General features: G+C 33.3%; 1 protein-coding gene and 1 non-coding gene across 13 annotated transcripts in view; both read left to right on the top strand.

Annotated features, from left to right (window-relative positions):
* CYRIB (CYFIP related Rac1 interactor B) overlaps positions 1 to 15,318 on the top strand; it is a 137,844-nt gene that overhangs the window by 106,830 nt on the left and 15,696 nt on the right. For 7 of the 12 annotated variants that reach the window (XM_072949709.1, XM_072949708.1, XM_072949711.1 and 4 more), the window contains 3 exons: positions 1,120 to 1,202; positions 7,820 to 7,941; positions 13,193 to 13,298. In XM_072949709.1, the coding sequence (XP_072805810.1) occupies positions 1,130 to 1,202; positions 7,820 to 7,941; positions 13,193 to 13,298 (301 nt within the window). In that variant the 5' untranslated portion in view covers positions 1,120 to 1,129. Of the gene's footprint in view, positions 1 to 115; positions 199 to 1,119; positions 1,203 to 7,819; positions 7,942 to 13,192; positions 13,299 to 15,318 lie in introns of all 12 variants that reach the window. The other 5 variants (XM_072949713.1, XM_072949712.1, XM_072949717.1 and 2 more) reach the window with 3 other exon arrangements.
* On the top strand, positions 10,142 to 10,270 carry LOC116285431 (small nucleolar RNA SNORA25). The gene has a single exon (XR_004195117.1). It is a non-coding gene; the product is annotated as a small nucleolar RNA SNORA25 (small nucleolar RNA).

Below are 15,318 nucleotides of genomic sequence, written 5' to 3'. Positions count from 1 at the left end.
AGCAAATAAACCTGCACCTGTTGGTAATTATGAGCAAGCCAGCCTTTTCCGAATCCCAGGCCTCTGCTTAAATTTTTTTATTGGAACTAAATGATGTTGCCATTTTTATTTTTAGGTTTGCTGGCATGGGTAATCTCATTAAGGTGCTAACCAGGGACATAGACCACAATGCAGCACATTTTTTCTTGGACTTTGAAAGTAAGTCTTCTAGCCCTTCACAGCTGGTGCATAATGGTAAAGGTGAAAGATTAATTATACTCACACCACAGTGAAGGCCAGCCAGAGTATTTGTTAATAAAATATGGGGATCAAACAGAGTTTGCATGACTTTTTTCTTAATCGTAGGCAAACATCACCATCATATGTATAATTCTTTAGTTTTTCATTTGCTAAAATCATGTTGAGTCTGTAGCCAGTGGTGTCCTTTCATTAGTCCATGAAGCAAGTAGTAGCCTTATGATGAACATTCTCATAGTATGCCTTAGTGACGATGCCCAGTAACCTGTTTGCTTATAATCCTATGATAATTCTATTAAAAATCAGAGTCGTGCTGCATATCCAGTATCAGTACTTTAAATAACCTCCACAAATTATTGATAATCCAAATTTGGTTAGAAATAATATACTTTATTTAATGGCATATGAGAAGTAAAGTTTAATATTCTGCTATTATAAGATGAAATGCAAAGGTGAGCTGTGGCCAAAACTCTTAATATTTGGCTTTGAAATAAATTGTTGTTTCACTGCAATATTAAACAACATTACATGTGAATAATTCTTGATCAGAAATTTCTTTTTCAGAATACTAACACTATTGGAATACTTAAAGAATTTTTCATTATAAGGCCATTAATGAAACTTGTCTTGGGAGAATTTTGAGAAGAATTAGAGTACCAGTTCTGCCATTGTGCACAGGAAAACTGCATTTCACCTCTAGGTCCTACATATCAGCACCCTGAGAACCCGGTTTGCTGCCTGCCAGAGCACAGTCTGGGTAACCTGAAGGACGAATTCATGGCCTAATGAACATTTTCCAGTTACTTTTTTTTTTTTAAATAAATTTCAGATGTTCTTTTTTATAAAGGGATATTTTCTCTTTTCTCATTCTTGTCTTGACAGGTACCTTAACATGGGGAATCTTCTTAAAGTTTTGACATGCACAGACCTTGAGCAGGGGCCAAATTTTTTCCTTGATTTTGAAAGTGAGAAGATGATTTTATATCTATTTCTCTTTGCCTGCAGTAGACTGCGTTTGTCTTGCACTAAATGAATGTTTCCACTTTGCCATCATTTTAACTTTTGCTTTGCATGACTGAGCTATGAATTGTTTGAGTAAAATTTCTTGTGCCTTCTAGAACTGGAAGTCATATTTTATAGATTAAATTGTGATAAAATGTTTTTAGTTGAATTTTTATAAGAGATTAATATCTCTTGGTTGGACATTATTATAATTTGAGATCTCTAATGAAAACATTTGAGATTCTCTAATGAAATCATTTTTATGAAAACATTTTGGTGGAAAGGACAAATGCTACTTTTCAAGATTAAAGAGAAGCACTATTTGGGAAAAAATTTATTGCAGTTGAGAAAAATTGACTAGGTTTCAATTATTCTTTGTACCTATTGGAGTATTTTAAATACAAAATCTGTTCATGAAGGCCATTCAGAGCTCAGTAATTTGGGCATAATATTAAAAGGTAAGTGTGAACCTTAATTATTTAATCTTAGCAGATAATTAATTTGAAAAGTTAAATTCATTATATGTATTTATTTCAGGAATTCATTTTTTTCTAACTCTAAATAAAAAGAAAAATAATGGGTTCACAGACCTTTAAGTAATTTGCCTTCTGTTTGTTTTATGTTGCATGACCTATTGTAATATGGTCTAAGAGTGGCAGGTAAGTGTCATTGACCCCCATGCATGTTGAAAAGCTTTTGCTTTTTTGGCTGTCAGTGTTGCTTAGCTTGTCTGGTTGTCAAATTGAAAACAATGATATTAAATTGGTTTTAGTGTGAATGTTGCTATTTTAACTGATCATTAGAAAATTGTTAGGAAAGGGTGAAGAGAGAGCCTTTAGGTTGTAAATAATGTGACCCCCTTGCATTATCTGAGACTAAAACATTTGAACAGATTTTTAAATACTTAAATTTTAAAAACTTTTCTGGTTTTTAAAACAAAATAAACAAATCCCTTAAGATAAATCCCCAGAGAAACAGTGCAGTTTTTCCATCCACTTCAGTCTAGCTTATGTGATACTTATTCTGTTTTATGAATAATTTATATATATTTTTATTTAAACCAGGACAGTTTGTATGAGCATATCAATTTTTGCTTATCCCCATTTGATGGGGTAATTTGTGGTCTCTGATATTTTTCTACTTTTATTATATTCCTATAAATGTTCTGGTACAGTTTGGGTACTATGTGCAGGCTAGCAAAGAGTAGTAGTGTCAATATCAGGACCATATCGTTTGGTTTTTAGGGAAAATGTTACTAAATGAAGATTAGTTTTCTTGACCCTTCTCAACAATTGAACAATGCTATCTTAAATGCATGTTTAGCATGAATTTTAATCAGCTTGGGGATGTTGAGCAGATCGCTGACTTGAAGATTATTCTTTCAGATGAGGCAACTTATATTAGAGCTGTATTTTAGTTTATTTGCATCTGTTTCAAACTTGGTCTTGTATAATTTTCTGCTATTCTGTCTCTATTTTACTCTGTCTCAAATTCCTTACATTTACAGAATCTTGGCTTTGATACAGTCAAGATCTTGTTCAAGACTTGGCACTTGATCTTTTTATAAACCTAGCATTATGTTGTGGTCAAGTGAGAAGCATGAACTTACTGTAGTTTTAAAAATATTATTTGGTCTTGGTTTTCTAATCTGTAGGGGTTTAGATGATTATCCTTAAAATTTAGGTAGCTAATTTAGTAGCAGGAAAAGGTTAAAATTGCTAACAACAGCAATAATAGAATAGAACAATGAAGACCAGCATTTAAAATGTTACCTTCTTAAAGGCAGACATAAATTTAAAATGATATTTGTTGCTTATGTCAGTGAATGTAGAATTTTTTATTTGACACTGGTATACTGTAGTATATGAAGTTTAGTGAAAACAAACTGCACACTAGGTCAAAGTTTGCCCACTGTGAATTCTTATTTAGATTTTTAAGTGTTTTCTTTTGAACCTAATGTTAGTGTTCTCTTAACTGTATCTCTCATCCATATGCATATTTGTCTCTTTTTGGAAATATGCATTTGTAAAAGGATATTTTATCATTAGGCTACTTTAGTGACCTCTTTAAATGGTTTTATACCAAACTCAAAATTGCCAGCCAAGTTGATTTGCCAGTTCGTTATGATTACAGAGAATGAAGTTGTATTCTTTTATCAAATAGAGTGTTTAGTGCTACATTGTTTACTTCTAGATGAACAGTAATAGTTAGGTTACCAAAGTAATTTAGTTTTACTATTTCCATCATTCTAATTGACCTCATCTAGCTGAGTGCATCTCCATTGTCAGGCAACTATAGAAATAATTCCACACAGGTAGATACGCTGGCATTTTGCATCAAGCTGTATGAAAATTAGCTATTCTAGTAATTTTAAACCATAATTTAATGGAATCCTGTAGTTTGCAAAATGAAGACTGTCTTTAAAATAAATCGTTATCTCTTAACTTATGTGCTTGCACACACGCATACTGTTTTCACTTCGGTTCAGCTTGCATCCTGTATGCCAGCCAGCAGATACTATGGATGCAGAAATAACTAAGATACAACTCTTGCCTTTGGGGAGTTCTCAATCCAGTACAACAGATAGAAACGCAAACTAATTGTTTACATAATTTACATCATTCAAGGTACAGGTCGGCAAGGGGATTAACTTTACCTAGCTGTGAGAAGATTGGGCATGATGGTAGACTTTCTGGTGGTGACATTTGAGCTGGGTTGTAGAGGGGAAATTAGAATGTTTCAGACTAATTTAGTGAAGGATGTTGTAGAAAGAAGGAACAATATGTAAAAAAGCCATGAAGCATGAAATGACACCCTGTGTTCAGTGAAACATCATTATCTACTTGAGGTACTAGGAAGAGGATCTTTTTCTTAAATGATACTATACCTATATGCTTTGAAGAATAATGGTTTAATTATGATGTAAGCCCAGAATCGCCCCATACAATTTGGTGATGGTTATGCTAATGATGACGTATGAAAAGTGCTGAATTGGGGCCTGAACAGCCTCTTCTAGTCCTTGGAGTTTCTTATTTCATAACAACATTGCTAATTAATAGCTCATTCTGATGACAGATCTTTAGCCTGACTAACTACTGTTAGCTCACTAAATTGTTTCTTGAGAGAAAAGGGACTTTTATTTATTTTTATGTCCCTTCTCAACCTTAGTGTAGTGCTTTTGTAAATCATAGAAGTTCAGTATTCATTGTTAACCTTGATTCACTTATCTCCAGGTAGACCAAAATAGGAGGGTAAATATAGGTGGTCATTTGTAAGTGACAAATAGAATCTTAACTTTCTCTGATTCTCTGTTATAGTGCCTTTCCATTTAATCATACATTTCTTCTGATTCTTGTGTCTTTTGTGTTACCTGTTCCCCCTCCCCCATTAAAAATACTGATAATACCCACTCTTTTAGTCTAACTTTATTTTTAAATTTTACCTCATATATTTTCAGTTGCTTTTGCCCCGTACTTTGAAATATCTTTATTCTAGTGGACTTTTCTGATATTTATTTTTATAAATGATGTTGGGTTATATTTGTTTATAGATAAAAATACATAATAGCCTCCTTTAACTCATTCTGGAGGCATATTTATATCTCTCTACCTTCTTATTAATTCAACAAATATTTATTAGGAAAATCTACTAGGTTCTGAGTTTATATACTGTACAGTGGTATGTACTGTACATTGAAGTCCCTGCCTCGTTGAAACTTGTGGAGATAGATTGTAAGTATTTACTGAATGAATGAATGCAAGATTAAAGCAGAAAGACCCCTTATCACAATTATAATTTTATGTGACTTTTTTTTGTAGCTGATTTTTGCTCCTTTTATACCATAACAACTTCAATTTTAGCAGATACTTTCAGTGACTCTTCTATAGGAAACTGGTGTGAAATTATTAAAATAATTAATTTTGCCTTCAAATAATAAGAGCAACTGAAACATGCTTTAATTTCCCTTGAACAGCTTTTAAAACTAAGCTTGTTGAGTAATCACTGTGCCTACTCTCAGTAGGAGATACTTTGGCAATTGAATGTCCTTTTGTTAGCTGGCTAAGTGATATGTTTTTCTTGGAGTAATAATATTTTTCATTGTTTGCTATGAAAAATCAAAGTGACAAGTCTTGGTTGCATTATACGATACCATTTTTGGAAAAAATGCTTTATTTTATACAGTCTTTTACCCTCCCTAATATTTCACCCTTTTGCATGACTTGCTATCAGTAAAGTAGTGCTTACCTGTCTGCTATTTTCTGTTTGTCTTCATTTCTACAGCAGTCTTCAGCAGCTTTCAAAATTATAAATGTGACTTTCCTGTGACAGTCTAAAAAAATGTTTAATCAGTGTGGTGCTGGGTATTTTTTCCACTCTTAGGGGAAACTGGAATCTTCTCCTTTATTTTTAAATTTCTATTACTTATTATACCTTTAATAATTATTAACCACTTCCAAGGTCTATTTAAATCTACTTTATAATGTTTCTTTTGTATGTAATTCTCAGTGTCATGTTTTTCTGTTAATAGCTAGTCACCACACCCAAAATACCTAGTTTAATATTTTCAAACATCACAAATATCTTTTAATGTATTATAGTCAAGATATTGTCCTTTGTCATGAATTCCCACTTCATGAATTCAAACTATGATATGTGTCTATATTGATGTTATGTCCGTAGTTTCACAATTCCATATGAAAAAGTATAAAACTGCTGTTTTTGCATGTGAAACTATTTTTCTCTACTGCATCTGGTGTAAGTATAAAAGTTATGAACTGTACTTTTTTTTAGTGTGTGTCTGTGACTTTGGAGAATATGGTCTGGCTAAATGTGAAAAAACATTACTGCTAAATGACAAACTAATTGAAGAAATTATTTAGCTACAGTGTCAGTATTTGCTCCTAGTAGTACTTTTATAGCTTTGGACATATACAGAGTCTTTACTTTTTCAGTTGGCTCCTGTTATGTAATGATTTTGTCATAGCATTTTCATTAGAAAAAATTTCTGAAAGGAAATTTGAACAATAAGGGAACCGATAATAGAACACAAATCCTTAAGTTGGCTCTGCCTGTGAATGTTACTTACTGTTGCTGTAGTACTGTCTTAAGTATGTTGAAATTAAAATTTGGTGCTATAACTTTTGGTTTAAAAATATATGATATGTTTTTGACTAGTTGGCAAGTTTAATAGATGGAACTGAATTATGATTTGCCCCAAGTGCAAAATAAAGTTATAGGTTCTAGGCATCTAGACTCCTAGTTTCATGTGTAAACTAAGTTTTAAAAAATTTTCTAAGGAAAGGAATAAATAGATTGTTGTGTATTTGTGGGGAGGTGAAGTGTGTGCAGGTACTAGTTTTATGATTGGTAAACAGAATAATATCAGAAATATCCTTAATTCATATTATAAATTTGATCTGCCTCCATCTGGTGCTTAAGAGAAAATTTCAGCATGGAGGAATTCTGACACCACAATTGCTCTCTAAAACATAGTAATCATAATGTTTATCATTTAAGTGCTTTATGCAGCATCTGTAGTACTGAATGTGGTCTTGTTGGAGAGATTTAAGAAAAACTCAGGTTCCTCACAGAGCGTCCATTGTTCTCTCCTGCCCCCAAAAAAGAATCAAATATATTGGATGAAAAAAGATTTATCCTTAGAGAAGCAAATGATCAAGGTGTTAAAAACAGGATTTTTGTTACCTCGAGTCTAACAGAGAAATCCGTATTTAGTCATCTATTAACATATGTTTTATGGCTAACACCACAGGTGGTGGAAATGCCCGTATGTTTGTTCCTGATTATGCTTTTTATAAGTATAATTCTTTCTTCATTTTTCTCTCACTCAGCCCCAAATATATAGGAACTCAGTTTTTGCTTTAGTATTTCAAAGTTTTATGTGATAGATGATATTATAGCTTAAATTATCTAGTTTTCAGCAGCTGAGTAATTCTGGAACAGTTTCATGATTTGAACTCCTCTGCACAGGAATCTGGACCTTTTGTTCATCAGCAGAGAAGTTCATTAGTGCAGAATATAAAGTCTCTAGAAAAGGAGAGCATCTAAAAAGTGTATTTTAAAAACAGTTTCTAATTTTTTGTATCACGGCTCAGTCATTAAAGTGAACTTTATAGGAATATAGTTTATGTCTTAAACCATAGATGAGCAAGATATATTAGTAGGCCTTTCATTTCTGTTACACTGAAATAGATCATTACTCATGCACTTACAGTCATTACTGATAGTGATGAATCTAGTAGAAACAGTGCTTACTAACACTCAATTTAAATTTTGAATTATAATTCTCAGGTTTGTTTAATATACCATGTCATGATTTGTAACTTAAATAATAATGTTTGGTGTTCCCTTGCTTCTTTGTGATATTTATAAATTTGAGGCTAGTTATTCAAATAAAGAACTACAGAAAAATTATCAAATTTTTCTATGCGTGCAAAGTTAACTTGAATAAGATGTTAGTCATCTTTAGAAAACTGGATTATTCATTGCTTAGCACTGTTATACATGTACTAAAAAAAAAATCATGTGAATGTAAATTTTCTTGTGCTTTCCTGCTATTTAGATGCCCAGCCTACAGAGTCTGAGAAGGAAATTTATAATCAGGTGAATGTAGTACTAAAAGATGCAGAAGGCATCTTGGAGGACTTGCAATCATACAGAGGAGCTGGCCATGAAATACGAGAGGTAAAGCATGTTTATGCATTTTCCAATCAACTAAAATTTACCATGTTCCTCTTCTTTTTAGTCCTTATTGTTTGCTATACTTTAGAATTGTTTAGTTGCATATTAAGTATTCTGTTTCAGGGAAGATCACTTGCATTATTTCAGAAGTCGTTGCAGTGATATAAGGATAAAAGGAATGTATGATTCTATAAATATGTAATTTATGTATACTAGACAAAGTTTTATTTACTTTAGGTTTACTCTAACACTTAAAATTTACCGTATCCGTAGGGGCTATTCATACTGTTTCTGGAAGGGAGGAGAGAACATCATACTTTCTGTGGCTTTTTTGTTCTTCCAGTCGGTTTTTCTGCTCCTCCTAAGCTTCCTAGGAGAAAGCTGATATCATTCTTACTGTCTGGAGCTCCCCAACTCTAGCTGATGACTTTACACCACAGAACGAATATCTGGTGTGGTCTCCCTCAACTTTGATCTCCCAAACCTCTAAACTTACCCAGGTTTCCATCCATCTCTTTTTTCCATTTCTCGTGTTTTTTCAGAAGAAGCTGTGTTCCTTCTTCTTACCAAGACTAACTTCTCTATCTTTGTTCTCTACCCTCGTCTGGAATGTGACTCTTAATTTCTTTCTCTAAATGACATCTTCTTTCTTTGCTTCTTTTGTTGACTTCTTCCCCTCAGCATGTGCATATTCTCAGGTGTTCTTTGCTACGCAAAGAAACTCACTGTCCTCTGGACATTCTCTTTATTGCATTTCCTGAAGGCATAGTTCACACTTTATTACTTCATTTCCCCCCCTCGCCCTTCTGTTTCTATCCTTCTTCTATGTAACTCATTAGTGCGGAGATTATCAAGGATCGATCTATTAGGTTTATAGTCTGTATCGAACTTGCTTCCTCTGATGATATTTGGAGTACTGTGAAGGAAGAATTAAGTGCAGACACCTGAAGATGATAATTTATTAAATGTTTTGGCCAAAGGGGCCACAGGTTTGGGTGATTGATTGGATGTTTAATGTAGAAGAGAAGCTTCGAGTTAAATGACTCCATGCTTTCTAGATTAGTAGTTGGTGGTATCATTAACTGAGGGAAATTAGAATGTGAATTCTGTGGGGTTTTTTTTGTGGGGGGAGGGAGGTAATTAGGTTATTTATTTATTTATATGGAGGTACTGGGGATTGAACCCAGGACCTCGTGCATGCTGAACACGTGTTCTGCCACTGAGCTATACTCTCCCCCTTGAATTCCATTTTTTACCTCTCCCACACTGGACTGCTTGTTTCCTGGATGTTTGCACATGTACAGTTCCTTGTCTTTTTTTGGGGGGGGTGCCTGGAACATGCCCTTTTTTCTTTTCCTGTTTAATACCTGTCCTTTCTTCAAAGCCCCAATAATCTACTTCCCTGTGCTCTTTTGCCCTAGCATTTTGTGTGTTTCTTTCCTGGTAGCTGTCACTTTTTTTAAAGCCATTTATATATGATGTTTATATCTTCACTACAGCACCTCTAGCTTGAGGAGGACACACCTGGTTTCTTATTTATTTTTGTACACCTAGTACAGTGCTTAGTAAGCAGTTAGTAACTGTTGAAGAAATAAACGCAAGAGCTTTAAACTAATCTTGCCACTTATCAATAGTTTGAGTAAAACCTTAAGATTTCAGTAAATGAAAGCATGTAACCATTTCTGTGAGTTCTCTGAACATATTTTGAAAAATCAAATATTTATGGAAGTGGAAGTTTTAAATAATTAAGCAGGATCTTAATTAACTGATAAATTCTTCTTTCCCTGTAGGTCACACCAGTTCACAAGTTGGTCTAAAATGTTTCATAGTGTCTCCTGGTTGATTATTAGTGCTGTAAATTATTTTAGTTACATCATTAAGCTTCTTTAAAGTTTGTTTTGTAACTGAATTCTTATCAACTGGTTGTAGTTATCTCCCACGAACAATAAAGACAAAACATCTCATTCATTGTAGAGACAACAACCATTACCTATTTGATACATATTTTTTTCAGGGTAGAACTCTTAGGGTTTTTTTTTTTTAAACTTCCTAGTGGAAGGATTACTCTACTTCTGTGTGGGAAAGCTCATTACAGTTAAAAATAGGGTTTCCCCACAGTCTTTATATTGACTTAATTGAGTACATATTGATAGTCAGTTGTAATCATCTAGAAGAGAGTAAAATGACAGAAAAGTTTATGTATTGATTGTTTCAAAGAAGGCTGATGGGGCTGTGAAACCAGAAGCTCTTAACGCTGTAACCAAAGACTGAACTTCTCCGTAGGATGCTGCAGTCACTCAGCAGTGCTGTGTTTCCCTGAGGAGTTACAAATGTAGCCAAATACAGTTCACTCATAGTGTTAGTCCTTGGTTGGTCATATGGGAAAGCTGATAAATGTCTCATAGTTAAAAAGTCAAAAAAGTTTATATAGAAAAATAAAACTGAAGATCACTTAAATATAAAGGAAGAATAAAAAGGTGATAGAGACTTATCTTACCAGGCTTTGAGACTTACTGGAAAGGTACTGTTATTAAACAGTTTGGTTTAAAAAAAAATTTAAGGACGGAGATATAGGTAAATATTTAAAAATAGATATAAAATATGTAAGCCAGGAAACTCTTTAAATAGCATTTAAATCTTCTGTAGATGGGGAATAAATGCATAATAACTATTCAAGCAGTTGAAGAAATCCTCGCTGAGAAGGAATGTATGTTGACGTTTGGATATAAGCAGGAAAGATTTCTGAATAGTGGAAGAACAATTTAAATTAAGAAAGGAAGGTAGAAATAAAAGCTGAATACATACTAAATACATAAAGAACAGATATAACGACCAAAACTGCCATAGGTCAATGTGAAGACTTTAATTGACTTAGTAAAATAATCATTCTACCTATGAGAAGACACACACTAGGTGAAATGTTCAGATTTACAATACAAAATACCCATCACTGTCATGCAATTTTACTGCATACAGTAATATACTGTTAAAAGTTTAATATTGGTTTATGAAGAAACAGGTAGTCTTAATCAACATAAGTGGTACTGTAAAATGGTTGTGTTTTTGGAGGTCAGTTTGGCAAGGTGTAAAATCAGATCTGTAAAAGTAGTTGTACTCTTTTACCAGGTACTTAGATTTCAAAAAATATTCTCCAAAAGACTCTCATTCAAGAGGAAGGTAAAAACCCTTTATGGCCACCTTATTCATGGCAGCAAAAATGTGGAAGCAATTCAGAGTTCTGAGGATAAAGTTGGAGAATCCATCAGCAAAGATATATAGAACCTGACACATAGACTGAGAGTTGACTGTTATTGCTACTGTACTAATGATGTGGATTACATATATATATATATTTGTTTAAACAGCACTTTATTAAACGTGACTCTAAAATAGAATAAAATTCAGGATAGAATCTATTGAATAAATAAAGCTTATTCTCTAGAATGAACCACTAGAGAGGGAAGTAACTTCCTGCTAATGTTTTATGTCCATAACAATTTTAACATTTTTGAAAATGAGAATTAAAATACTTCCTCCATAACAGCGTAACCATTGACATTTTACTGAGTGTCCTTTTGCATATTAGGCTATGATGGGTGCTCTACCAGAAGTGTTACCTAACAGCAGTAAAACTGATCTGAAAGGAGAAAGAATCAGAATTGTAAGGAGAACCATAAAATGTCATAAAAGAGCAGCCAGTGTCTTAGTTCTGCATCCAGGCAAGGCAGGGCCAGGGAAATAGTTAACTCTATTCAGTTATGAAAATTGGTGACATTTGCTGGAGCATTTTAATATTATGAGAATGAGCTGGTATTTAGAAAATCCTATTTAGATCCTTGCAAGAAAGGTTGGATAGGCTTCTGAAGAGAAGAAAATAAATTTAAAAATTTTATGTTTGCTTATTTCCCAAATAATAAATAAAATAAACTAATTTTTACTACTTGATATAAAACCATTGAGACTGGGCTTGAGTCTAAAAAGATTTCTTTGTACACATCAGGATAATATCACGGTCCCTTTGAAATATTTATGTTAATATAATGTGAAATAAGAGCTGTCACATATTATAATGTCAGATTTCCTTTTAATATTACAGTATTTCTAGATAGTCCTAAGTGGAACTCACTGCAGACTCCTATTTGTTTATATTTTAAAAAAATCAAGAAAGTTTGGATATAGTGGCAAGGTTATAAAGCAAATTGCTTAAACAATATATAGCCCGTTTACTTAGTTTGTAGCAAATGTATCTAAAGTATTCTCTAAATCTGTCTGGTTTCAGTTTTATTTTGCTTTCTTATTTTTTGGTTTTGTTTGGATGGAGTCAGAGTACTAGTGTCTTGGGAAAATCTAAACGTGCCATTACTTTCTGATTTTATTATAAACAGGTGGTAGTTATGTGTTTCACCTCAGATGGTATGTTTAGCTTGTTTGAAGATGTTAGAGAAAGCAAATCAAGGAACAAAAGATTAAGAAAAGCATCTATAAGCGAAAAGAAGATGAAAGGAAGAAAATTAAGTTCTTTGGAAATAACCCTCTGTATTTACAAATGATTGCCTGACGGTTTGAAAGGCTGGTCACAAATGATATTCATGTTTATGTTAGTCTCTAGATTATATTTTATTTTGTCCCCTTTCACATTTGAAACTAGTTTTTCACCTTATTCAGAAAAACCTAAGAAAACTTAGATTCCAGAATAGGATTTTATTTATAGGGTGGGGTAAGTGACAATTTCCAAATCACATTTTTTCAGGTTGATTTAGGTTCTTAAGTGTTTGTTACCTTTTTTAAAGCTGATTTTCACCCTGAAATTTGAATTACTGAAAGTTTATTAACCCTTTCCCAGAGTTGGGAATCTTATTTCATTTATTGCCTTACTTTCTTGGTTTCCTTTTATTCCACTGAAATAATCCTTAAGACAAAGAATTTCTTAAAAAGCCTGTCTATGATCTGGGAAATGTTTTCTTTTTGTGGCTCTAAAAGGTATCAAGGCATAATATATTTAACAAGCATACATTGTGTCACTTTTTATTCCATTCTAATCCATTGTGGGGGTAACAAAAAATGTATTATAATAGGTTTAAAGTATCCATGGAGTTGAGAAGGCCACTCTCAGCATTCCTGGGTCCATTATTCTGAATTTCAGAGATTATACCAGAGTTTCCTGTGTTTGCCAAAGCTTGTATTTTAATGTAAAAATAATACTGTTGTGATTTTTAAACAAAATCTAACTATTTTCATTCTCTGAATTTTGAAGGCAATCCAGCATCCAGCAGATGAGAAGTTACAAGAGAAGGCATGGGGTGCAGTTGTTCCACTAGTAGGCAAATTAAAGAAATTTTATGAATTTTCTCAGAGGTTAGGTAAGTTGAAAGTTTTGTCATTATGACTTCCCTAATGAAAAAGACAATTATTGATATTAGAAGTTATTTACAGTATTCTGTGTTCACATTACTAAATTTACATGTTACATAGGTAACACAAGCTTGTTACAAGATAACAGCATGATCTTTTTATCATCCCTTTCAATCCAGATCTTAAATTTATCTAGACCATTTTCCTCAATAAATTACAACTTCCATAGGGAAATCTCTGAATTTTTGCAGCTTTAAGGGTCCTATTATGCCTATAATGAGAAACCACTTGGTAGAATTTCTCTCCAGCTCACTAGCAAATCCTTTTCCATACGTGGCAATTCATCCTTAGGCTCTTGGGTTATTTAGATCTTTATGTTCTTAAGATCATTGCTAATTATGATCAATTCATGTACCTAAAACTGTACAAGATGAGAAATAGGAGGCTAATGTTAAAGTTATCTAGGGAGTTATTAAGTAAAAAGAATTCAAAACCATCTACTTTTTCCCTTGAATGGGAAAAATTATTCAGAGATCAGAATTGTCCCTTTAATTTAATGAGTAAGCAAATTGGATTTCTTTTTCATGGAGAAGGAGGAGGCAGAGCAGGTAAGACTTAGCTGTTTAGCTGCTTGTGTAATCTGAAAGATGTAAATTGGAAGAGCTTTATTTTGTGAACTTGTAAGCATTGAGGAGGAGTAGTATAGATGTGTTAGAAATTTGAAACAGTTAAATTTAAGTTTTTGACACATGTTTTTATATAGTTTTGATTTTTTAGTCATATAAATATGTTATGTATTCCAAATGAGTACATACAATTTGATAAGGAAACCAGTACTATAATGTAGAAGTCAACTTGGGGCTCATATGCTAAATGTAGACCTAAGATGTGATTTTTTGACCCACAAGTTTTTTAAAAAATTCCTTATTAGTTGCCAAGTTTTAAAATATTTGTATTTTGTGTGTGTGTGTGTGTTGTAATTCTTTGGTTGCTTTGGAGAAATCACTAGGTTAAGCAACAATTAATCCATTGATCGGCCTCTCAGTAGGTGAAGCTAGGTGGCAGACCCACTTTGTGTCCACTAGTTAGGGTATGTGCTTTCTGGTTTGCAGTAGGTCCCTACTGCATCCTAGGGTTTTATATCTAGCTCTCTTTATGCCTTTATATTAGCTACTTGGCTATTTGTGTTTGCAACCTCTACTTTAAAGTTGAAATTCCGTTTTTTTTAATGTCTATATTTTTAAAAGAGTAAGAGAATTGCTATTTTTTCCTTATATGCAATACACACTGTTAAATGCAAGGACAAATAATAGTTAAAATAGAAATGTTTGTGTAAATTATCCTTTTCTTACTAGAAATAAGAACTACAAATTATTTTCCCAAGCAGTTCTTTCCGTCAAGTATCTATGTAACTTTGTAACTTCAGAGAGCCTAGGTCTTCTCATCTTGCTACCTTCACTTCTACTCAGTTTTTCTTGGTTGCTAGTTCGTAGCAGCTTTTGAAGTTAAATTGCTTTAGATGCTGCTCGGGTCATACTGTAGCTCATCTTCGTCTCTCAGCATCTGCCAGTGAAAAGAAAGAATACTTGTAAAATAGGCCAAACCAGTCAGGCTTACATGTTTTCTCGTATTTTAACTATTGAAGTTAAATTGGGCTAGTGGTGTGCGTTTTGGCACAGGTGCTGTGTTCCAGCAGATGGTATAGTAACATAGGTAATAGCGAAAAGCTATCAGTTTTTATTCTGTCATGTGGGAGCCTTGAACCTTCATTACTGTCGTCGAGGGGCTTCTGAAGGGATGAGCGAAATACAAATTTGAGTTCTGGTGGTTTGCTCCTCATCTCTTGGCCGGTAACCTCGTTCATAATGTTTCCAGTTTCCTTGCTGACAGGATGCATATCCTTCCTTGCGTGTGATGGGAACTCAGTGTTCAATGAGCGAATGAGTGATGGATTAATGAATACGTACATCTGATATTTCAAATATGTGTTGGGTATTTAGGAGAAGCAATAATAATGGATTTTAGGCT

This window comes from Vicugna pacos, chromosome 25, assembly GCF_048564905.1.
Source record: "Vicugna pacos chromosome 25, VicPac4, whole genome shotgun sequence".
Lineage (NCBI taxonomy): Eukaryota > Metazoa > Chordata > Mammalia > Artiodactyla > Camelidae > Vicugna > Vicugna pacos.
This window is presented reverse-complemented; position numbering and strand designations above follow the sequence as displayed.